General features: G+C 34.7%; 4 protein-coding genes across 9 annotated transcripts; 2 read left to right on the top strand and 2 right to left on the bottom strand.

Moving 5' to 3' along the window:
* The first annotated feature begins 35 nt into the window (after positions 1–35).
* On the top strand, positions 36–6,993 carry LOC146161013 (chondroitin sulfate N-acetylgalactosaminyltransferase 2-like). Of its 2 annotated transcripts, none has more exons than XM_083383718.1 (12): positions 36–164; positions 236–285; positions 599–688; positions 816–905; positions 971–1,047; positions 1,215–1,399; positions 2,761–2,971; positions 3,357–3,544; positions 3,759–3,875; positions 4,136–4,309; positions 5,063–5,218; positions 5,676–6,993. In XM_083383718.1, the coding sequence occupies exons 1-12, from the start codon at positions 44–46 to the stop codon at positions 5,831–5,833; spliced, it is 1,617 nt and encodes a 538-aa protein (XP_083239844.1). In that variant the 5' UTR covers positions 36–43; the 3' UTR covers positions 5,834–6,993. The 2 variants fall into 2 exon arrangements, with proteins under 2 accessions (XP_083239844.1, XP_083239845.1); XM_083383719.1 differs by having other exon boundaries at positions 5,671–6,993.
* Positions 6,583–10,848, bottom strand: LOC146161012 (uncharacterized). 5 transcript variants are annotated; one of them, XM_083383724.1, is made up of 9 exons: positions 10,714–10,848; positions 10,470–10,642; positions 10,192–10,348; positions 9,983–10,101; positions 9,806–9,913; positions 9,136–9,225; positions 8,726–9,018; positions 7,866–7,990; positions 6,583–7,441 (listed from the first exon to the last, which is right to left on the bottom strand). In XM_083383724.1, the coding sequence occupies exons 2-9, from the start codon at positions 10,493–10,495 to the stop codon at positions 7,232–7,234; spliced, it is 1,128 nt and encodes a 375-aa protein (XP_083239850.1). In that variant the 5' UTR covers positions 10,496–10,642; positions 10,714–10,848; the 3' UTR covers positions 6,583–7,231. The 5 variants fall into 5 exon arrangements, with proteins under 5 accessions (XP_083239850.1, XP_083239847.1, XP_083239852.1 ...); XM_083383721.1 differs by having other exon boundaries at positions 10,470–10,594; positions 10,714–10,841; XM_083383726.1 differs by having other exon boundaries at positions 6,584–7,441; positions 10,192–10,325.
* Positions 10,849–10,908: 60 nt separating this feature from the next.
* LOC146161011 (uncharacterized) lies at positions 10,909–12,669 on the bottom strand. Its single transcript, XM_083383720.1, has one exon. The coding sequence runs from the start codon at positions 12,643–12,645 to the stop codon at positions 11,290–11,292; it is 1,356 nt and encodes a 451-aa protein (XP_083239846.1). The 5' UTR covers positions 12,646–12,669; the 3' UTR covers positions 10,909–11,289.
* Positions 12,670–15,358: 2,689 nt separating this feature from the next.
* Positions 15,359–19,421, top strand: LOC146161010 (sister chromatid cohesion protein DCC1-like). The gene is made up of 9 exons (XM_083385355.1): positions 15,359–15,616; positions 15,845–16,028; positions 16,173–16,304; positions 16,467–16,557; positions 16,735–16,882; positions 17,015–17,102; positions 17,357–17,479; positions 17,559–17,707; positions 18,674–19,421. Exons 1-9 carry the CDS (start codon positions 15,387–15,389, stop codon positions 18,783–18,785), a joined length of 1,257 nt encoding a protein of 418 aa, XP_083241481.1. The 5' UTR covers positions 15,359–15,386; the 3' UTR covers positions 18,786–19,421.
* The last annotated feature ends 3,091 nt before the right edge of the window (positions 19,422–22,512 follow it).

The following is a 22,512-nucleotide window of genomic DNA, read 5'->3' as shown; positions in this document are numbered from 1 at the left end:
CAGGCCGCTTTCGTTTTACTGGGAGGGATTAATATACAGGACAATGAAGATTTCATATAAAAGACTTCTTCGTCTTTTAATTGTTGTCATTATTATGGCAGCAATTGTATCAATGGTTAATCAGGTCCTAACTCCCTTTGGTTTTTCTTATCTTCACATTAATGGTTAGTAAACAATAACTTCATACTGTAATATTACATTAATATGTTTTGTAAATATCTTATTTGGCATTTAGGTCAACGCTCTGCAAGCTTAATAGTTGAAAACAAACAACATAATGATTATGTGAGTCTTAAAACATTTTTATTGGAAGAGTTTACATTAAGTTTTATTGAAGCTTTTATTATACCATATTAACGTTGAAACAAATTATATGTTGACAGTTTTAAATTGATTGTAGAGGTCTGTTTTATTTTTTAGTAAAAGTTAAATAACGTTTATAAAAAGCCTATAAAAATTATGCAGCTTTATGTAGATTATGTTTAGCATTTTGCTGACAGTTGTCTTAGGCATCTTATGTGTCTAAAACTCATTAGGGACAATTTTCAACTAAAGTTGATACCATGAAATGAATGTAAACATTAATTGTATATTTTAGATCATGAACAGCCTTCAGCATCAAATCCATGATCTACAATCAATGTTGGATGAAAAAAATCAACAACTAGAAGCAGTTCAGAGACTAAATGTAGGTTAATGAACAACAAATTAATGTTGACTAAAATGGAAAAAAAGTTAATTCTAAGTAGAAAATAAGTTAATGCTGATTTTTTTACATGAGAAACTCTATTATATCTGCATTATTTTATCTCAAGGAAGCAGATGGCGATAAGGTGGAACTGCCTGTTGACAATGTAGATGTCTTTATCGATGGGGATAAAGTTCTGCATTACATGAAAGATCAAGTAATATTGTTTTGTTAGAATACTGGCTAGAATACTTTAATTTAATACAACATGCCTTTATTTAGATTGACAAATCCGCTATTCTAAAAAATACAGAGTGGAAAAATGAGTATGATATCAATCAGTTTACTATGTTTGACAGGTAAATAGTTATGATGTTTACTAAATGTAAAAAAGTGTTATTGCTATAATTTGCTCTCTGACATAGCATATTCAAACTAAAAGAAAAATAAACCCAAACACTACTCTTATTATTTGGTTAAAGTAAAGTTGTAATATTTTGACTCTTGCATTTATAATTTACCTCAGGTCTTACATATACAAATTGGACCTTGGTCTTAAAATGCGACCGCAGGACATAATTGCTAGTCGTCATGACTGGGAAGAAGAATTCAAAGAGGTGATCAAACAAGGAATTGATTCACTGAATAATGGTAGAGAGCGGAGTCAAGTCAGTCCTACTTATGTATTTACTGAACAAGACTTTCTTCATGGTAAGTTGATGTAATTAGTTTTAATTAGCTTGTTTTTGTTGAAATTATAAATTACAATGAATTTATGTTCTATTTGTAAGTTAGATAATTAAAAAAGGTGTTGTTAAAATAAATTTGATATATACAGTGCAAATGATAAATCGGTCTTCTTAAATAGTATTTTGTCACCTAAAATAAATATATTGTAAACTCAGTTGTTGGCAATTTTTCTCTCATTTTGTCAGTTCCCACTAAAGCGATAACGCACGTTGGCAGTATCACAGTCATGCCACTTTCTGTCTGGCCTGATACAAAAATTGCTTTAGATCAGGGTTTCCCAAACTGTGGTCTGACGACTGCACAGGTGGTCCGTCGAGATATGACAAGAAAAAGTTATAAATATACGTTACAGCAGGGGTCGACAACCTACAGCTGGCTGGCCGGACAGAATGGTATTTATCCGACCCATACTTTTAGACTATTTTAACTATGTAGGTGCGAAAAAATTTCCGCGCTTTGCGTTAACGATCTTTATACATCAGGTTTGTTAACGTTATGATGCTGTCATTTTAACTAGATTAGAGCTTCTTGCGCTGTGGAAGACTGACTGCCAAGTGCCAAAGTGCGTTGCGTACAAATGGAAAACGTATTCAAAAATATTGGACATAGATTTTTAATTTTGATTTTTGAAAAGTAATAAAAACTTGAAATATTTTTGCAAGAAATTTAAAAAAAATGCCGGTATACCCCCGAAAATTCGCGCTCCCTTCACTCGCCAGGTGCGCCCTTACTTAAATAGGTTAACAAACACTGAACTACATTAACCATTGAGGTTATCGCGTTTTCTCAAAGTGGTTTTATTACACTTTTTAATATGAATAACGATGTGTGGACTCGAATTTTAAACCAAGCAAACGCTTTTTGTCCCGCTTTTACGCCAACACTATCTGAAGCCAGCCTGATTTACATTGTTCTAACATTTTAATAACATAATTCTTAGTTAACATTTTGTGCGTGCCGCAGAGACCTTTCTGAGTTTGGTTTTAGCCCATGATTAGAAAAAGGTTGCCAACCCCTGTTGTACAGTATGATAATTAAATTGCCGCAGTTATTCACAAAATCACAACTTATTGATTTCAAAAGCTTTTGCTGTCCAGAATCGTAAATAACTTGTTGCGCTTTGAATTTATATTGAATTGATTATTTAAGCAGAGGGAAGCAATTCCATCCGTCCCATTGATGTTGTCAATTTTGTAAATATATAAAAGTTGGTTTTATTTATTTTTTGCTTTGTATTGCGGTCCGCGAAAAAACAGATTTACAAATAGTGGTCCGTGGTCCAAAAAATTTGGGAAACCCTGCTTTAGATTTCTGTATTACAGGCTTCTTCCGGACTGAGACTAACACTGGGACACAGTACATTCTGGTTTACCAACCAATGTCAAGTTCCAACATTGTAAACAAACATCTTTTATTTGATGTGGAGCTATTTCGGCCATTTGCACCACTTCAGGAAATAAAATCAGCAGTAAGGCACTCAAATGAGAAAATATATTTCGTTGTTCCATTGCAAGGAAGAGAAGATACTTTAAGGTATTGACTAACTTACAAAATGTCAAAGGTCCATATATATACTTTTTTCAAAACGATCTTCACCAGAAGTTATCGAACCTTTCAAGCAAACCCCACTTGACAACATATATTTGCATCTCATGTTCCCTATTGCTGGCCAAAATGTTCCGTTAAACAAATATTTTTAATGGAATTTCTGCATAAAATTATCTGTGTTAATCAGCTAGGGTTGTCAAATTTTTCCCAAAAGCCAACAAAAACACAAATATGAATTATGTTATCACCAACTATGCTTGTTCTTTGTAGCCTTTTTTACTTCAATTGGTCTGGTTTGTTAAAAAAGTGATTGCATATGAAAACACTTGTACCACTTCCAAGTTTTTATAAATAAACTTCTATTTTTCAGACTTTTTCTGGAGTATTTTAAAGATTTTGCTATTACTGCCGATGGAAATGTGTTTTTGCTGGTTGTTTATTATGGAAGTGAAGGTCTGCGACTGGTGCAGCATTACTTGGAGGTCCTTGGAAATTCAACTGGCTTTCAAGATTATAAAATTTTAAATATACAAGAAGAAGAATTTTCAAGAGGTCGAGGTACCACAAATCTATGGTATTTTCTTGTGTACCTGCCAATATTTTATATACAAAATATTTCAAATATATATTATATATATATATATATATAAATATGTTTTTTGTTTACTCCTGTTACTAGTTGATTTACCTAAAAAAGTGAGTTAAATCTGTCGTTATCTAACTATTGTGGTCGTAAGATGTTTCACATCATTATATCCATGTTGGTTTGCAGCTTTGCAACATGGCGCAATGTCGCTTGAAAATGACACATCGCTGATGTTTTTCTGCGATGTTGACATTGGATTTTCTACAGAGCTGTTAAATCAATGTCGAAGTCACACAATCGCTGGTAACTATTTATAACTTTACTGTTTACAATATGGAAGAAAAAGTTTATTGGGTAATCTTGGTGACAAAATATGAAATTAAACAGAGACACTAGCGTGTGGTTATTTAATAAATATTTGACGCCATTTCTAAATATTTGCATGAGTCCCTCCTAAACAAGAACCCTGATCCTTGCCAGGCGCCCTAAAACATTTCTAGTTGCATCACCTCTAGAAAGTAAAAAAAATCCAAACGACGATCCTTCATATTTCCGACATGCAGGAAAATCCGTCTTCTACCCGGTGGTTTTCAGTCTGTTCAACCCCGAGCTGGTCTACCAGGGTCAACCCGTCCCAGCATTTCGTGACCGCCGCATCTTGAAACGCGACAACGGCATGTGGCGTGACTTCGGTTTCGGGATGACCTGTCAATATCTCAGTGATTTCAAGAATATAGGTATCTGAGTTTGTATGAACAACACCCAAAAATCAACCTAAACCTGGTCTTACACTGTATGCCTTGACACGAATCAAAACATATAAATAACTCTATGGACTAATTCCAAGTTTTCGTTCCGAACATAAACGGTATATATATAATATAATTTATATACATATAGATATGCAAGCTTGATTTTGAAGTTAAATTAAGTTTCCCCGAACAAAATTACACTTGCCAAACGTCGGCACGCCGTCTGTAAATTTTTGTCCTCTCATCTTTTTTTTCAATAAGTTAACCTGCCTTTCAGCTCTCGAAATAGTGAAAGGGGCCGTTAACAAACATATCGAGCCACACGTTTTGTACTACCCAGTTTAAATTTTCTGCTAATTTTCTGTCGACTATAGCTTTTGTTGGTCTTGAACACAATATAAAAGCGAGGAGCAGAGGTCCTATTTATATATAGATTGTCGTATTATTTACATGGGAACCTGGATTTATTTGACAAAAAGGGCTACTTAACAGACAATAGAAGACTGTATAAGTATATATGAGGTATCAATAGATAAATTTTTGACATTTTTTTGTCTAGTTTATCCGATACATCTATTCAGTTATTTGTTAGTTTGTTATATTTAAATACCTAACAGCATTTGATAACCGTTATAAATTAGGCAGTTTTGGGATATACGACAGAATTAAGCATGGTTCTATCGACAAAAAGGCGAAACAAAGCACGTGCTAAAATGTCTAGTTTTTACACTTTTTTAGGAGGTTTCGACTTGAGCATTAACGGCTGGGGTTCCGAAGACACGCTGCTATATCGCAAGTACACACAAACTAACAAAGTACGGGTGATCAGGTCTCCAGTTAACTCCCTTTTTCATCACTGGCACACCAAGCATTGCGACAAATCATGGGCGCAAGGTACGTGGAATGTGGCTTAATAGGCTCGATATTGGTACATATTTTTGTGTCGCCGGTTTATTAAATTTTATAGCCACATAAAATGTCTTTATCAAACAACAAAAGTTTTAGAACTTTATTCGTACATTGAACTTCTAGCCGATTTTACTGAGTAGGAGGATATATATATTGGTGATTGCTCGCCACTTCTACGCGTTTGACAAACTAACAAAAATGCGGCTATGCGTGTATTAAATGTACGTCCGGTCGCCCGTATCCGTGAGAATACTAGACAAAATAACGTCCGGGACAAAGTTAAGTATATTTATCCGAGGGTTCTACTTGATTCGCTTTGAAGAACCTATAAAAAAGTGGTCCCAATAGTTTTACCTATATAGTAAAGTGGCGTTATCGGACATATGCTGTCTGTTTAATATTTTTTCTTGGTCGCCCACTCTTGTTGTTTTTTTCAGACCAGTACGAGGCGTGTTTGCGCTCACGGGCGCGAACCGAGGCGTCCCAGAAGACTCTCGGAATGCTCTACCTCCAGTTGAAAGAGAAATTAAGCAACCTATCGTCTGCTCAAGACGACATGACGCCCTAGTAGATATACTGCCTGGTTTTATTTACAGTTAACTTTTATCGATTTGTTTTTGTTGGGGCAATAACCAGTTTGACCAAACTCCACGTTGAGCTGTTGAACACGCACTGAAAAAGCCGTCCAACACTGGCCGCTCTGCCTACAACGTGCCTTAGTACATATAGCTATCCCTAGCTTTGTAGTCACAAACTTACATTGTTTCAAATTTACAAAATGGCAGTTCGATTGGGAATGTCCGGTACTTGTGCTTCATTCCGATACCCGATAGATATATTTCATAAGATACGTGTGTTTGATTAGAAACCTAATGACATCAAAACACACAAAAGCCATTAGACTAGTGTAAGGCAATTGGTGATTTTAAGTTTGGGCGATCGGTTTTAAACTTATAATATCGAACACTCCTAATTTCGATATGCTACGTAGTAGATTGGTAAACAACCATTGTATTAACAGTTATGCTTAGTATTAAAAGTATATATCGTGCCTAATGAAATCACTGTCACATACGCCGTGGTTAAAAGAGCTGTTTTGTTGCAATAAGGCGTAACAATGTGATAATTGTTTTCAAAATTAATTTTTCAACATTGCCTAGCCAGTATTTATGATTGCTGTTTAATTTTATTTTTTACAATAGTGTACCTTAGCATGTGACCGAATATAACGAAGTATACTGCGCTTTTAGTAGTAAATTTGTATTTTTCAGCTAAAATTGTGTAAAACAAAATGCTAGTTTACGTCAATTTTATTACTTAGCGAAGTCAGCGTGCTGATATTTGACCAATTCACTGTGAACCAATTTCAATGTTGTCAGTATGCTCCAACTAAACGTATAAACACTGTTTAGTGTCACTGCAAACGCATAACATTTTCATTTTTTTTTTTCTTAAAGATAAAGAGTGCTTTGTAATCCGTTATTGTCAATAGTTTTCTACTTAACGTCAACGCAAGTATATTATTGATTAAAAGCCAGGTTTCCCATGCAAGTATTAATTTGATCGTAATGCAGTAGGTATGATTTTTTAGCCTATTTGAAAAAACACCGCTCCATTCCTTTCCAACTGCCCGTTTTTCTTACTCATGTTGAATAAGTTGCATTTAATCAAAAATGTTTCATTTTTGTTTGGTGAAAAGTATTATATTGTTTTTGCACACTTATAATTTACTTTTACGGATACGAAATAAAGTGCATTATGGCGGAAGTATAGTAGTGTACAACATCTGAAACATCATGAAAACTGGTGTTGTCCAATTTGACCGCGGCTTTATTTTTTCGGTAGAAGAGTTCACAAATTCAAGTGCAGCAGCATGATAGATCTAGTAGCGTTTGACATCGGAAACTTCATAAAAACGGTATATTATCCCTGCCTCGCCGGCAAATGTTTTTAGTCACAAAAGTGAATTTTAAACACACGCCAGTTCCAACCGTCGTGCTAATCTCGTTTTGAGGCGGAGGAAATGTTCACAGAGTTTTGCACTTTCAGCGCGACAGGGTAAATGAAGGTAGATTGAAATTGCGCTTCTAGTCGATGCGACTCTGCTGCGGAAGTTCTCGTGGCTATTGCTTGGTTTGGAAATTTCTCGTGATTGGCCACAGTTTCATCTTCGTGTTGCTTTTCGTGACGTCGCAAGTAGCGCTGCAGCTGTGACGTAACAACGCTTTCGTTACATTATAGTGGTTGGGGTAAAATCGTAGTGATTTAACCGTAGCTAATTTTATTGCGTCGTATGAGAAAGATCTATTCTAAATACACTTGTTTGCAAATGTTACTTTAATTAATCGATATTAAATTTTATAGATGGTATAAGTTTATTAAAAAATACTGTCGGGATTTGTGAAATTTTATTGGGTTAATTAACAAATTACAGTTTGGTTAAAACCGCCTCAATACATCGCACAGAAGAGAACTTCATTTTCAGTTGAAACAAAAGTTCTGAAATCGATTTCATTAAACATTTTTCAATATGGATTTTAACACAACTGCCGGGAAGGCTTAACTCGCTATAATAATGACACGTATGGCTTCTGTGCGTTGGATATTTCAGCAAAAAATTCACACGACTAACCTTAAAGAGCTTTTCGCAGTACTGGCACTGGAATGGTTTGGCGTTGGAATGCGTTTCGACGTGGCGCCGCAGAGAAGTTTTGCTGTGGCTCGCTCGACCGCAGATCTCGCACACGTAGCTGCAATCTGCGCACATAGAGGAAAATATTTTCTATTACAGCGAACCACGCCCTAATGGCACTATGACGAGAAGTTCTAAGTTTGCATTGAACCAATTAGATAACTGTTTCGGACAAACGCTAAATATTTAACGGAATATGAGTAATAAGATATTTATTGCTATCGCTTTAACTTTTTTAAATTTTATTTGGTAATAATGACGTTATGTCACCGAAGTGATAACTAAGGTCTTTTAAATACAATGCTTAGATGGAGTCTGGCGCACGCGCTTGTTTGTTTAGCATATTTATTTAATACAGTTGGTCACATCAGACAGACACAACTTGTCGATATAAAAGGGTGTCTGCGGTAAAGAAGAGTTCGTGTTGACTGACCACACAAAAGGGTGCGCCTTTGAGACCAACCCTTAGCAAGTTTACTTGGGTTGGGCAGGGTCGAAACTGTAGTTCATAAACACTATAACATCGCCTATCTAATTTTACTCGGCGCCTTTCGAATCCCTGTATTTGTAGGTTATAGAATATGCGCGTTGTTGAGACAGGTATACTACATACATACAAATGTTTGCCTTTAATGCCGCTTACTTACGTCTAAGTTATAAACAAAATGAATATGTACCACTGACATGGACGTCAACTTAAAAAAAAACACAATCAGTCTGAAGTCGATTAAACACCCAAGCCAAACAATGCATTGATCAGTAACACACAATGAAACTTAGCTTCCACACTTGCAGCCTACCTAAATGCGTCTTCATGTGCACGTACAAACTCGAATTGTGCCGAAATCGCTTGTCGCACAGCTTGCAGGGAAATTCCCTGGTGCCGCTGTGCGAGGTCACGTGGGCTGCGAGCTGTTCCTTGCGAGCGAATCTCCTTGGGCAAACCTTGCACTGGTGGGGTCTGACGTTTTGGTGCACCCCCTGCTTGTGACGGTTTAATAGGTACCTCCACTGGAAAGTGGCAGGACAGGAGGGACACTGAAAGATGCACTTGGACCCGTGAGTTGGTTGCTTGTTTGACTTTAGGTGTTTTCTGAGTTGCAGAAAGACCAGACGTTAGGCCAAGAATTTAATAAATAATTCGGCTTTAAAACAGTGCAAATATTTCCACAATTTCTAATAGTTAGAACTAATACTTAAAATATTTCACCTTTGCCGTCTACTTTTTTCTGTCGTATTTGTTTGATTGATCTGCTCATTGTAAGAAGAAAACATTGGTTGATTTTTTGTGGTACCGGTACTGGAAAGTGAAGAAATTGTTAACTGTAATTTCCCTTAATTGTATTTTATGTGTCATTTACTTTTATGTCATGCTTGACTGATTCTTGTGCATGACTAATTTTATATGCATGAGTGACTTTATATGCATGAGTGATTTTGTACATGTGGCACTGTGCCAGCATGCTTGCCATTTATGTTAGTGCTATCCTAATGTTATTTAGTTGGTGCTGTAGTTGTGTTATCAGGTGTTAGCCTTTGTTGTATGTTCCTACTTATATTTCTTTTAGCTCATCATTAAGTATATGTATTCATTCGAATTAAGGATGCTTCATGTTAATAATAATAAGTTACTTGTTGTTAAATTATATAACTCTGGGCACTTGTGTGCAACAAGATTCTTCTCCCCATTGGTGGTTGTTTGAAGATAAGTTTACAGAAATTGTACTCAAAAAACCTTACATTGTTATACAGATAGAATTTTACACTTTTTTGTCAGCGCTAACAAGAAATAAAGTTTGCTAATTGTTTTATTGAACTAAAAGTATAACGGCGAGTAATTTTTTAGGTAATGTATTATAGACTGAATAGACCTTACCCACCAACTTATAGTCTTTGGAAAGTCCTGCAGATTATCAGGGGATACTGAATTGTCTACGACCTGAACTTCATCACCAAGGGCAACATCATGCTTCCCACAGGTTTCACCACTACATGGAAAAGAGCTTTAAAAACTTAAAATCCAATTGCTTTCATGGCAGATATTTGTTTCTACTTACGTGTACTCCACTACTATTGAATTGCTGAAAAGGGGAGAGAAGCAGCTAATTTCCTTGGATTCCAACAAAATGCTGTTGGACTTTGCATACAAATGACATTCATTTACAAGCTCAAAACACTAAAATGTAAAGTTTAAACAACTAATTACTATACGCATACTAAATATGTAACCAAATTATTATTTACAAATGCTGAATAAATTAGATACCTCAAAATAAGCAGCAATATCAAGTATGCACTGTACGTCAATCAATTTAAAGGAAATGCATCCACTGTACAGCCAATCTAAAAAAGCATTAACTGCATGTGATGTAAATCGATCAGGAAGCTTCACTGTTAACACTGTGCTTAAAAAGAAAAATACACTGTTTCAATTTTCTTTTCTGAGTTTGAAACATCATTGCTTGATAAAGGAAATTTGTATTATGGTGTAAAACTGTATTACTGTTAACCAAATTGTTAGACCCTAATATACAAATGTCTTACTTTGGTTTTACTGGTCCACAGCGCATCAGTTGATCTATCTTAGGCAAAAAGGAAATTATACATCTGTGGCAAAGGGTAGACAATTCACAATTTTGCAACAAAACATCACAGTACAGAGAGTTTGCCTGTTATAACCACTCAAGTTATTCAAATTGGCAACAAAATGAGACATGCTAAAATCAATTAATTTAATCTTATTAGATAAGACTAGTTGCAACATTTGAAATTAACAAAAACTACATACCCGCAATTCAGCAAGGTGCTGTAAAATAGTACGGTCATGTCCTTTCTTATACATGGCGATAACAAAAAGCTTGTGATTTTTAATTGCAGACTTTGTAATTGAAATATAATTAGTTTCCCGTTGCCAATCTTTTTAAGGAATAAACTTGCTTAGTTGCAAAAACAAAGAACCTTCCTAGCACTATTTTTAGTAGAATCTAGAAAAAAAGATGTAAGCATTTTAAGTATTACAAGTTGTAAGTGGTACAACCTTTGCTACATGACTTTAAAAATATCAAATATAAAATTGATTGTAGCTTATTATTAAGTTGTTTTTGCACTATGTTGAAAACAATGAATTCATAATGTGATCGGTTCTTATTGGCACAAATAAAAGGTACATGGCATTCATTTTTCTACAATGGAACATAAAACAAGTTTAAGATTTTAAAATACAATACATATCTAGGGTAAGGTAATATTCCTTTGTAAAAGTTTTATAACAAAGAAACAAAAATAAACTCTATTTTAATATACAGGATGTTAAAATTACATAAAACGTGTAATTAGGCGAAGAAACATAAAATTAAACAGCTGTTTATGAGAGTAAAATTCGCTTAATTCCACATTCACAGCAAAACTTGGCTTGGCTGACAGGATATCGTGTACCACATTCATGACAAAATCTGGATCCTGTTACTGGAGATAAATGTTCATCATAAGCATGCTGAGGCGATTTTGACTGTAACCAATCATAAGATTGTTCTCCATTGGTTGTTGGAGAGTGAAAGTGTGGTGAAAGCCTAATTTGGCCTTTAACCTTTTGGCCGTTTAGGGCTGATGGATTGTTACCAGATGTGGTCATTCTTCTTCTTGAGCTGCTGTGGTGTGATGGCAGGTTCTTGTGGAGTGCTTGATAAGCAGCAGGTTTGTAGGAAATACCATCATCATCTTCACTCTCTGAGGACCATTTATGCACCTGTGTCTTGTGTGCTGAGTTTGTTTGTTGTGAACTGCTGTAATTTTCAACTTTCCCTGCTACTTTTCTTGTCATGGTTTTCGGTAACTTGGCTTGACTATGGAAGTTATTGTTCCTTGAACGATCATTTTCCTTGTCATTTCCCCCACTTACAGGTTTTAGCCCAGTTTTGGATCTTGGAGCTGGATTGTACACGGATGACTCAACAGTTGAATCCCATTCAGGAGTTGCAGGCTTACGAACTCTAGAACTTGGTGTGGGGCTTTGGTTTACAAAAGATGGTGAACCATACTGACTGCTCCCAAACTTGGATTGGTTAAACTTTGTAGATGGACTTTGAGTTTTTCTGGTCCTAGTACTTCTAGCAGGGGCCGATCTAGTTGCCTCAGATAAGTCGGACCGCTTTGGTCCAGCTGAAGGCTTAAAGGAAGGAGGTTTATATAAATTTCGCGCTGAAGCTCGAGCTGCTGCTTGTGCTGCAACCCCACCAGAGGGTCCCTTTTTCGTAGCAAGGCGCTTATGCTGTTCTGCACAAAACGGAACATGTCTCTCAGCTGCACTTTCACTAAATCTCCGATTACAATGAGGACACTGAATGTAGTCAGGATTAGGGGCAGAGGGCTTCATTGGAGGTGGTTTTCTTCCTTCCTTTATTGCAACAGTAACTTCACGTGCAGCTCTTACAGTGTTTATAAAATCTTCATGCTTTTGTTTCCATGTTGATTTTTTGGCCTGTGGAAAAACAGACTTTGGATTGCTGTTTGATTGGTGGGTTTTCTTCACGCCTGTGCTGGCAACAACATCTCTTTGTTTGCTTGAATTAAAGACTGGTCGTTTTTTTGATGTCTTTTGGCAGATCTGTAAGTGGCGGTCTATGCTCTCAGAAGCAAATTTTCTCCCACAGAAGTGACATGGTACTCGGTTGTCCGTGTAGTTATTTTCAATAGCAAATTCTTCCTCAAAATCCATTATCATACATTTAGGGTTTTCAGATGCAAATTATCTGGTTGGAGAAGCATAAAAAATTAAAACAGATTAGATTAAATATGTATTTTGCAGTTGAGTTATTTCAAGTTGATTTGGAACATCCAGAAAAATGCTTAAAATGCAAGTACCATGACTTCATATGTTTTGTTAAAGTAAAATAAATTCATTTATCCGTTTACATTGCTACCATATATAGCAGAAAAAGCGGCGCTGGTCTAGAATCATACCACATTTTCGGGCGCTCTTTCACTATTGTACGTGAAAAGTTATGCAAATTATAATACCGCATACCACAACGCATATTGTTTGGGTTAGGGTGTGATTTAGCGTTTGGGTGAGGGTGGGTCAATTAATATTATGTTTATTATTAATAATAACTTGACCCACCCTCAACCAAACGCTAACCCTAACCCAAACAATATGCGTTGTGGTAAGCGGCATTTGAAGAATTTTTTTTTTTAATAATTTTTACGTACAATAGTAAAAGAGCGCCCATTTTCGTCCTGGGGTTATGTTGCCAACAATATTTGGGTTAGGGTGCGAGTTAGCGTTTGGGTAAAGGTGGGTCAGATTATTAAATAATAAATACAATAATACTTGACTCACCCATACAAAAACGCTAACCCGCACATTAACCCAAATATTGTACGTGGATTTAAGAAGGGTATGTTTTACGAACTTGTGAACATTAGAAATTGACCAGCAGTGCTCCTTCAGTGACAGTTAAAGTCCCTAATGTTTATGCTAGCTTAACAAAAACAAAGTTCTAGTCTTAGTTTGACGTAAAACCCATTATAAGACAAAAACTGGCGCACTAAGATTTTAGCAAGACTTGTTATGGAGTTTCTATACAATATACATGACTTATAAACTGGATATCAAATTGGCTCTTGATATAACTGGAATGTTCCTAAGTTCGTAAAACCTATTATGATTATTGAAAGTCATAATGTTCAATTGGTAACATATAAAATACCGAGAGTACCATTTATAAAAACAACTCTATTTAAAAACTTGCATCTTTGCGACTTGGCAACCGATAACTGACGTAATATGTTTTCAGGAAAATATTCCTAACTTTTTTCCTGCCCTCATCCATTTATTTAGATACTGTAACAATTTAAAACATTTGGATAATTCCAAAATAGATTTCACACCTCCTCGATTCAGTAGCACGCACTAATCTCATCTCTAGATCAGGGAAAATGCAATTCGTTTGTTGATTAAGCTCAATGTATGTTACTGACAGAAATAAGTTAAAGAACAATTTTGATCGTAAAACTTCTAACCTATCAAAATTTGCAAAATTACGATCTACCATTTTATATATTACGATCTACCATTTTATATATTCAAAATACGTAACGATTACGACAAAACATATTTAAATTATTTTTTACCAATTATTTTACCTACTATAAATATTATTGAATTGACAAATCTGTTTGAATTGACCAATAAAGTTCTTTATTTGTTTACTTTGAGAATACGGAAGTACAGAAATGATGTCACCGTTTAAAATAGATTACTTAAAAACATATATTATTATTAATTCAAAATTCATTTTAGCATTAAAAATGACAAACTACCAATTAACTTTTAATCCGTTTTCTGACTTTATTTATGGTTTGGTAAGTTTTTATTGTAATTTATGCTTCAATGGTTTCTTAGCGGGTACTTTATTTGATAAACTTCATCAAAGGAAAATTGTTGTAAAAGCTTTGATTTTGTTTTAAAAAAAAAAAGCTATTTATTCAACCGGTTCCCTACTGTTTTAACAATAAAATAATCATACCGAAGTATTATTTTTTTATTTTAAATTAATTTACCCTTAGTTGGTATACCTTAGGGCTACGGCGCCTAATATGTTTTAATCCTGAGTCCTGACCTCGACTGCATTCTATAAATTGAGGCCGAAATTGTGTCTATTTTACCATTCATTTAGGAAAAGCTTAAAAAAGAAAAATGTTATCATAGATGCATTGACGTACAGTATTTTATATAATTTTTAATGTGTTGTCCATCACAGTTATATGTTAAACATATATAAAAAAGTATGTACAGCTGAACATTTATTTGGACACTGGTCTAGAATCCTACCACAACGAAAATTATTAGGGTTAGGGTGGGTTAAGTATTAATTAAATAATAAATATAATAATACTTGCCCCACCCCAACCCAAACGCTAACTCGCACCCTAAAGTAAATATTATGCGTTGATTGTGATAGGATTCTAGACCAACGCCTTTATTTGCTTTAAAAAAATTGAAGTAGTTTATCCCTCACAGCTTCTTAAAATTCATACATGAAAATATTCAGATAACTGCATTTTTAGTGGCTGCAGTTTTTTTAGATAAAATACCTTTCACATTTTTTATACCTTTATCATTTTTTTAGATAAATATAGGTTTAATATTTTTTAATAGAATATTTCTTAGTTATGGTTCACATGTTTAAATGTCTTTGCTGACTATACTACTACAGCATTTTAGATAAATCTAACTACATTTTTTATTAAATGCATTACAGTATATTTTTGGTCACATGGAAAATTCTCTAGCACAAACTTCAATTGGCAAAAATATCAAGAATTTGACCAAAATTGTTCCATGGACAAAAAAAATCATTTCATAACAATACTTGTATATATTTTTTTTAACATGTAACAATATATTTTTGTTGGTAAAACCTAGTGCAAAACAATAACCATAATGGATGCCTATGGTTGATGTTCATAATATTTGCACAAAACTTTTCTATTAACATGGAAGTTTGCCTGCCTGAAACTGATATAGAACATGATGACATTAGAGCAAGAGCCGAGTTTGCAAAGCTGGAAAGAGAGAATTGTTTGCAGCCTGTCCAACTTCTCAAGTTTGATGATTGTGCCAGTGATCAGGAGTGTTTGCTTTTGCAATTGGAGAATGAAATTGTGGGAAAGTTAGAAGCTGGACAAAGGTGTGTGCAAGTAGTGCAACTAATTAAACACTTATATATATAAGGAATCTTGGTAGATAGCTGTTTTACTAAACAGTTAAGAGTGGCTAATTCAAAATTTAATTATTTTTAGTGCATTTTACCACTATTTTATGTAGATATCCTCTCGATTGTTTGCCACCTTTGCTGGCTTTCTTTAAAATTCTCTTGTATTAATAAATCGCAATTGTTTACTGGTTTACTCTTTAGTTTTGTGATTCGGGGTAATACTGATGATTCAGCTGTATTTTGCTCGGATGATGCTACCTATGACTTAAAGAAAGCTATGTCATCCAATACAATGATTTGCCTTGACAGCTGCGAAACCAATATGGAGAACATGTACCCTTATGAAGTTGCAAGCAAAGAACATACAGAAACTGTTTCAAGAAAAGTAAATTATTTATGTATGATTTTTCTAGGTTTTTTTTTCTTAGAATGGATTAAACAAACTTCAGAAAATAGTCTATGGTCATATTAAATAAATGCTTTACCTTAATGCCAATTTAATAGCTAATATTAATTAATCAAACTTTAGGCATTAGCCTGGAGTTTTACATATATGGAGCTCAAACAGGTTTTTCCAAGGGTTTCACGACTTCTTAACATGCTTAAGCAATGTCCATATAAAGGCCCTGCAGTTGAAAAGGACACTGATCTTTCAAAAGTGGTAAGTTTTCATGTGTAGTTTTCAGAGCGTGTAATAAGATAGGAAATATAGATTGATTTTATTTAACAATTATTTAAACAATTTTACTGGATGTAGTTATTTGTTTGTTTCATCAAAAAACACTATGAGGCAGCTGTTATAAAATTGAATTTTTTATTTCAGTATACATTTTCGGAACTTGTTGATGTCATTCAGTGCAGCGAGGATGAAGCCATGCAGCACCTTCTTAAAATAAATGCTTGCTGCATTGAAGGTATAGTTTTTATTTTGATTGTTACTATTTACACCAGGCCCAGTTTTTCGCACTCTTAGAGCAGTATTATTCTTTTCAGCCATAAAGCAAATATTACCTCAATTAAAATTTTTAGCTAGTTATGTTGACAGTTTTGCAGCCTTAAGATTCGACTAAGCTTTGACTTAAAACTTCCAGGTCGTTGGAGGCTGTTCGACTTTGGCTACTCTGTGGAATGCATGGGTGAAATATTTCAGGTTATTGATTCTGAATCATGGAATTGCGCAAAAATTCCTCTCAAGGAACTTTGTCAAGTTATTAATGACAGTGGAGAACTTGTTCCAAGGTATAAAAAGTATATTCTTATGTTTGTGTTTTCCATATTATGTCTCTTTTTCCATTTTTTACACGGGTTGACTATTAGTGCTATACCTTTTATTTTGCTTCAATTAGTACTAAGTTTTAAATACATTTTCAGTTTTGTTGTTGAACATCTTTTGCTTTCATTTGGAACGCAATATGAAGAAGATGATGGTTTAAAGTATTCAAAACTTGATGAACGCAAGGTACAAGTAATGTATGACAACACAAAACTAGTGTTTTCTGTTTCTTTGCTTATAGAAACCGAGTTTTAAAATGTGTAATAAAAAATACAATTGCAATACAGTAGTACTGTGTACACTTGGAAGTGATGCAGGGGGAAGTGGTTTTTAAAGTAAAAGCATTCATTTAAATCTGATATGTTTATTGTCCTATGCACCTAGTTGTTTTTTAGTCGCCATTATAACTCCGTTTTTTATCTTTCATTGAACAATTTTAGATAGCAAGGTTCTTTGTGGAAATGCTTTTAAGAGATGTTGAAAGATTTAATTTGTCAGAATTTCTCGAGGTGTGGCGAGAAAGTCTCCCATCCGGCATGTCCACAGACACCAAGTACTTGCTGGTAAGTTTATTTTATGCCAGACAAAACGATTCATGTAGACGCTTTATAGAGTCAAGCTTTTAGTGTATTTCTTGTTTAGGGCCTCGCGCTAACGGATTCGGCGTCACAGCCACCTTCGATTAAGCTACTCAAGAGTGAAGATCTCCCAATTGATATTGAAAAACGTTTTGATGCACTATTTCAGGCCAAGGAAAAGTGGACTTTCGAGGAAATCGTCCCCTATCTCGAGTAATTTATATTTTGTGTTTTCCCAGTCATGGTGTGACAATCACTATTTCGTCGACAGCTTTTTTAATTTCATCTGTGTCGGGTCACGATGCGCAACCTCTGTTTAAAACAGCGGTTCCCAAACTTTTCTGAAAATTTTTCCTGTTGGACCCTTTGCAAAGGTTTTGATATTTCGCAGCCCTATAAAATTCAAGGTTCAGTACACTGGTGCACTTACGATCCTTTCTAATGTAACAACTTGCTAACTGATATGAGCGATTCGCTGATAGCAGGTAGTACAACATAATAGATAGCAGGTAGTACAACATAAATGCTTTATGATGTCAAAAGAAACATCATAAAACACGCTTTATTTTCGAATAATAAAGGCTAACTAAAGAATAAGAATATTGACAGATAATGTTTAAAACATAGACTAATGTTAAAAAAAATCGCTAAAGCCTAATGTTTATAAACTTAAAGACTAATATTCATTGCGGACCTTATAAAACTGCTGCACGGACCCCAGTTTGGGAATCGTTGGTTTAAAATATCAGCGTTGTTGGTGAAACTTTAAATATTTGCAGTATTAGCTCAAACATGTTTTACTTCTTTTATTTGTCCCCTTTGTATCTGCTATATGGTTCTCTGCTTGACACACATGCGCAGTCAACTGCGCAAGCATACAATAAGATATATATAAAGCTCCTTTAACAAATTTATTAACAGCAATTGTTCTAAATTGGGTTCCGACGTTTATTGTTTTGCTTAAAAGTTGCATTGATCTTGTTGTGTTGATGACTGTCTGGAGAAGAATACATTTCACCCTACATTTACCTTGTATAAAAATAGTTACTGCTTTTAAATGTTTAAATTTACTTCTATTTGATATTTCAAATTTAAGATAAAATTCGAAACAAACACTGTCACCTACCCTTATGCTGCTATTATACCAACAACAACAACAACTAAATGTTTTGTGTTAAGGGATGTTTGCCTTGAAAGTAAATCCGTGACATCAGTCCTGACGAAGCACGCCAGAACATCAACTTCAAGAGATGGCGCCAAGATTTTCAGCTCGCGAAACATGCGATCGTGAATAGATAAAAATTTTCGAAATGAATCGTGTTTTATTGCCTTGTTCTTTTCGTGTTTCAAAGAGCAACTTATATGCCCTACTTTTAAAACGTCTACCTTGGTTAAATTTCCGAAAAAATACCTTTTTTACAAATTGAACTTCGCAGGTGAAATTGTCAAAACCCTAGAGGCCTGTGTACATTCTATTCTACACAACTCTGAGACCAACACTGCCTTTCTTTAAGATCTTCTTTAATCATTTTTAGTATTCCTGCAAGTGGTGTGTCGCTTTAAAGAAGTTTTTTTTGGTTCGTGTAATTTTTGCTACGCGCGAATTTCAATTATGTTTCTAGTATGCCTTGGCCCATTTTCATGAATCGTTTGGGGCCAAAGGCGTCATGTATAATAAAGTCTGGGTACCTAAAAACTATTTAAATGCTTTTATTTTTGCACGAGTCGATATCATTCACACCTGTCTAACCTTCATCTTTAACTATGTAAGCAAACCGTGTATTGTTCTTACGTTTGCTTCTTTATGATGTCACAATTAGATGTAATATTTTGACGTAACGTTAGGACGTCATCTCTAAAAATAAATCCTAGCCCCTAAACAAAAACCCTGCGATCCCCGTGTTTCCCGTGATTGTGTTAAATTGCTTACCAACATGTTTTTTCTTTATTCAAATAAAAAAACTTGTATAACTAAATTAAGTCAAAATACTACAAACAATGGACTTATTAGGCAAAGAGGGTCGGTATGGTCATTGGTGGTTCACGAGCATTAGTTTGCAACCATGTCGTGATATTGCGAGACCCAAGTGGCACTATATAATATGAAAACCTTTGTTGTGACGTATTGTAAGGCAGTTTTGTGACACTTTCATTTTCGCCAGTTAAACTTCATGTTTTCAGCCAGGAGTATTTATGGATATTTTTTTGCAAGTCGCTAGTTGACCACTTAAGAAACAAGGATAAAACACATACAAATGATAGAAGCTCGTTAAGTTATAAATGCGACAACAAACTGTTGATTTCAACAACTGTTGTTGTTTGAAGTTCTGCATTATTGCCGTGAAGTCGTCAACCACTCGTTTTTGCTGTTTTACTGACTACCGGTGAAATAAAATTCAGTCGTTTTTTTCGGCTTTATGCAATGCAGTTGATATTTTTGTCATTTAAAAAAGACTAGTATGAAAATACCGAAGAAAAACAAAACGCTGGTTATTTTAGAAAATCTTGTGCAAACAATTGAAATACCAGGTATAAAAAGTAAAAATTGCAAAATACTGTTCAATACATTTGTTCAAATCAGAGATACACACTTATATGAAGCAAAAACGAAGTTCAACCTGTTGCGATAAACTTGGTCTGGGTGGTTAATTCTACCAGCTCGCGTATACCGTATATAAAATGTCGTTACATATACTTCAAAACTATTTTTTATGATAAAACGGTAACTGTACGACAATTTCAAAAATCTGAGTAGAGCCTATTTATATAGTTTTGTAAACGATGTATGTGCATTTTTAATGGATCTTGACTTGAAAGAATTTTGACAAGTCAAAAAATAATCACCCCAGTAATCATCAGGTCATGCCCCCCAAACTATGATTTTTTGCCAACTTTATTTTACTTTAGATAAACAAAACAATCCGTTTTAAGGAAAGTTATTTAGCATATAATTAAGACGCCATGTTAATATTAAATATTACGCCGTGTCAACTCATAAACTCTCTAAGTGGAGTGTTATGCGTCGCGTACCCTTTTAAGTTAAAAGTTTTGCCAATGTAAACCAAAGAAACGCATTTTTTATTCAGCTGTAATTTGTACGCTCTTCCGGGAACAACAAGTGTGTTTAAGATTATTGTGTTATGACGTCACACCATGACGTAACTTTGTCACATCGTCATTTTCTAAAATATTATGTCATTTCTAAAATATATTTTTCTTTAATTTGCACGAAACATCAAAAAACGAAAGTATTACCATGTGTGTTACAGAAGTAGACTTGCACTTCAAGTAATGAAGATGCTGTTGTTCTAAAAAATATATTATACTGATTTAAGTTTCTGGAAAATTTGTGCTTTTGTTGCCAAGAGCTTGATAGAACGAAATAAATCAAAAACAGCTTCTCTGGAAATTGTAATTCCAACGTTTCGGCAACCTATGCAAGTCACCTTCGTCAGGATGAAAAACAATGAACGCTCGTACAATAAATGGAAAACACACAACAGAAAAATGCAGGAAAAAACGCGAGCAACGAAACGATAAGAAAGTAATTAGCGCTAACGTTTTGCCTCTAATTCTTCAGAAAGTGCTTATAGCATGCCGAGAGCATCACGTCTGTTTTAATGTTCATGGTGTTACCCTTCTTATGAATGTTCCAAGATACCAAAAATAATCTTTTTCTGTAGTCTGACTCTGCTATTATTAAAGCGTTACCAAAACTAATTTGGTGGCTGGGGTCGGCAACCTTTCGTACGCAGTGTGCCAGTTTATGAATAACTAGACGAAATACCCGGCGTTGCCCAGGTTAAATAGAATATTTACCGATTATTCGTAAGATCTTCGTACATGACATAAATAACGCAAACAGATTTTTTTAAATGTCATAACAAATTTGCTTATGCCTAAACGTTTGAACTAAGTGTCACTAAATAGAAATTACAAATCATGTGATGTGAAGTCGGTTAACTATAGCGCACAACACTTGGCTAAGCATGCAATACATCTTTTAAGTAACGAAAACCCGTTTGTCAATTGAGAATAACTCCCAAACGTAAAACTTTAGGTTGCAGCAGCAATTGCTTAGACTTGCTTGATAACGTCATGTTTAAGCAAATACGTAATCCCGGTGCAAAACTGCGTCAAACGTGAGAAAAATCCTCATTGAAAAAGCAAATGCTTACTGTTAACTACTGCAATAAACGCAAGTATTGCTTGGGTGTAAACACATTGTAAGAAGTCATTAGGCTTTGGCCTCAATCACTATCGCTAACAAACGGCTTAAAAATAAAAATTCAATTCTTCGTAAATTTGCGAACTCTACCTAAATTTTACGCGTAAACAGGCATCAATAAGTTCCTAAACATAATAGTCTTAGTTGTAAACATTAAAATTTTACTTTACTAAGGAAATGTACTTAGTCTTATTTTTTTATTTTCCGGCAGGTAAATTAAACTTGGACTATATTTTACTTACTGCGACAACAAACGTGATATTTTGCGAACTCTGCCAAAATTTGGCATTGTTAAACTTAAGTCTTTACTTGGAACGTTGCACACGTTTGTTAGCATAGTTTATAATAGTGGTTCTCAACCGGGGGTCCACAAAAACTTCTCAATATACCTATATTAAATTAACTAACGCTGGGGTTTGGGATACATGCTTAAACACAATCTTTGTAACATGGTACCATGTTGTAAATCGCATTGAGTGTGACGCAACATTTTCATTGTGATGTAACACAAATATATTGTAAAATGAATGGGTGAACATCTTGCCACACACATACACACATCTCACAAACTTTCTCTTTTATTATTTAGATGTCAAAATATTAACAACTCGCGTGCCAAACATTTTTCTATGTTTGGTTTCGCACTGGCAATCAGGGCTGCGGAGTTGGGTAAAAAAAAGTCCGATTCCGGCCAAATATCAGATTTTATCACGTTCCGAGCATAGGCGTAGCCAGGGGGGGCCTGAGGGGCCATGCCCCCCCAAAAAATTTATAAATATTTTACTCTTAA

The sequence above is a fragment of the Ascidiella aspersa genome, chromosome 3 (assembly GCF_963924565.1).
Source record: "Ascidiella aspersa chromosome 3, kaAscAspe10.2, whole genome shotgun sequence".
In the NCBI taxonomy this organism is placed as follows: Eukaryota; Metazoa; Chordata; class Ascidiacea; order Phlebobranchia; family Ascidiidae; genus Ascidiella; species Ascidiella aspersa.
This window is presented reverse-complemented; position numbering and strand designations above follow the sequence as displayed.

Excerpts from the sequence above, each read along its gene's own strand:
- LOC146161013 (XM_083383718.1), top strand. The coding sequence starts at position 44 with ATGAAGATTTCATATAAAAGACTTCTTCGTCTTTTAATTGTTGTCATT. Across the intron at positions 1,400-2,760 it reads TGAACAAGACTTTCTTCATG|GCTTCTTCCGGACTGAGACT; the intron begins GTAAGTTGATGT and ends TCTGTATTACAG. Across the intron at positions 5,219-5,675 it reads CGACAAATCATGGGCGCAAG|TACGAGGCGTGTTTGCGCTC; the intron begins GTACGTGGAATG and ends TTTTCAGACCAG.
- LOC146161012 (XM_083383721.1), bottom strand. The coding sequence starts at position 10,767 with ATGTATAAGAAAGGACATGACCGTACTATTTTACAGCACCTTGCTGAA. Across the intron at positions 9,914-9,982 it reads TCAATAGTAGTGGAGTACAC|TGGTGAAACCTGTGGGAAGC; the intron begins GTAAGTAGAAAC and ends TTTTCCATGTAG. Across the intron at positions 9,019-9,135 it reads GAAAAAAGTAGACGGCAAAG|AAAACACCTAAAGTCAAACA; the intron begins GTGAAATATTTT and ends TCTGCAACTCAG.
- LOC146161011 (XM_083383720.1), bottom strand. The coding sequence starts at position 12,645 with ATGATAATGGATTTTGAGGAAGAATTTGCTATTGAAAATAACTACACG.
- LOC146161010 (XM_083385355.1), top strand. The coding sequence starts at position 15,387 with ATGTTCATAATATTTGCACAAAACTTTTCTATTAACATGGAAGTTTGC. Across the intron at positions 16,305-16,466 it reads ACACTGATCTTTCAAAAGTG|TATACATTTTCGGAACTTGT; the intron begins GTAAGTTTTCAT and ends TTTTTATTTCAG. Across the intron at positions 17,103-17,356 it reads CAAAACTTGATGAACGCAAG|ATAGCAAGGTTCTTTGTGGA; the intron begins GTACAAGTAATG and ends GAACAATTTTAG.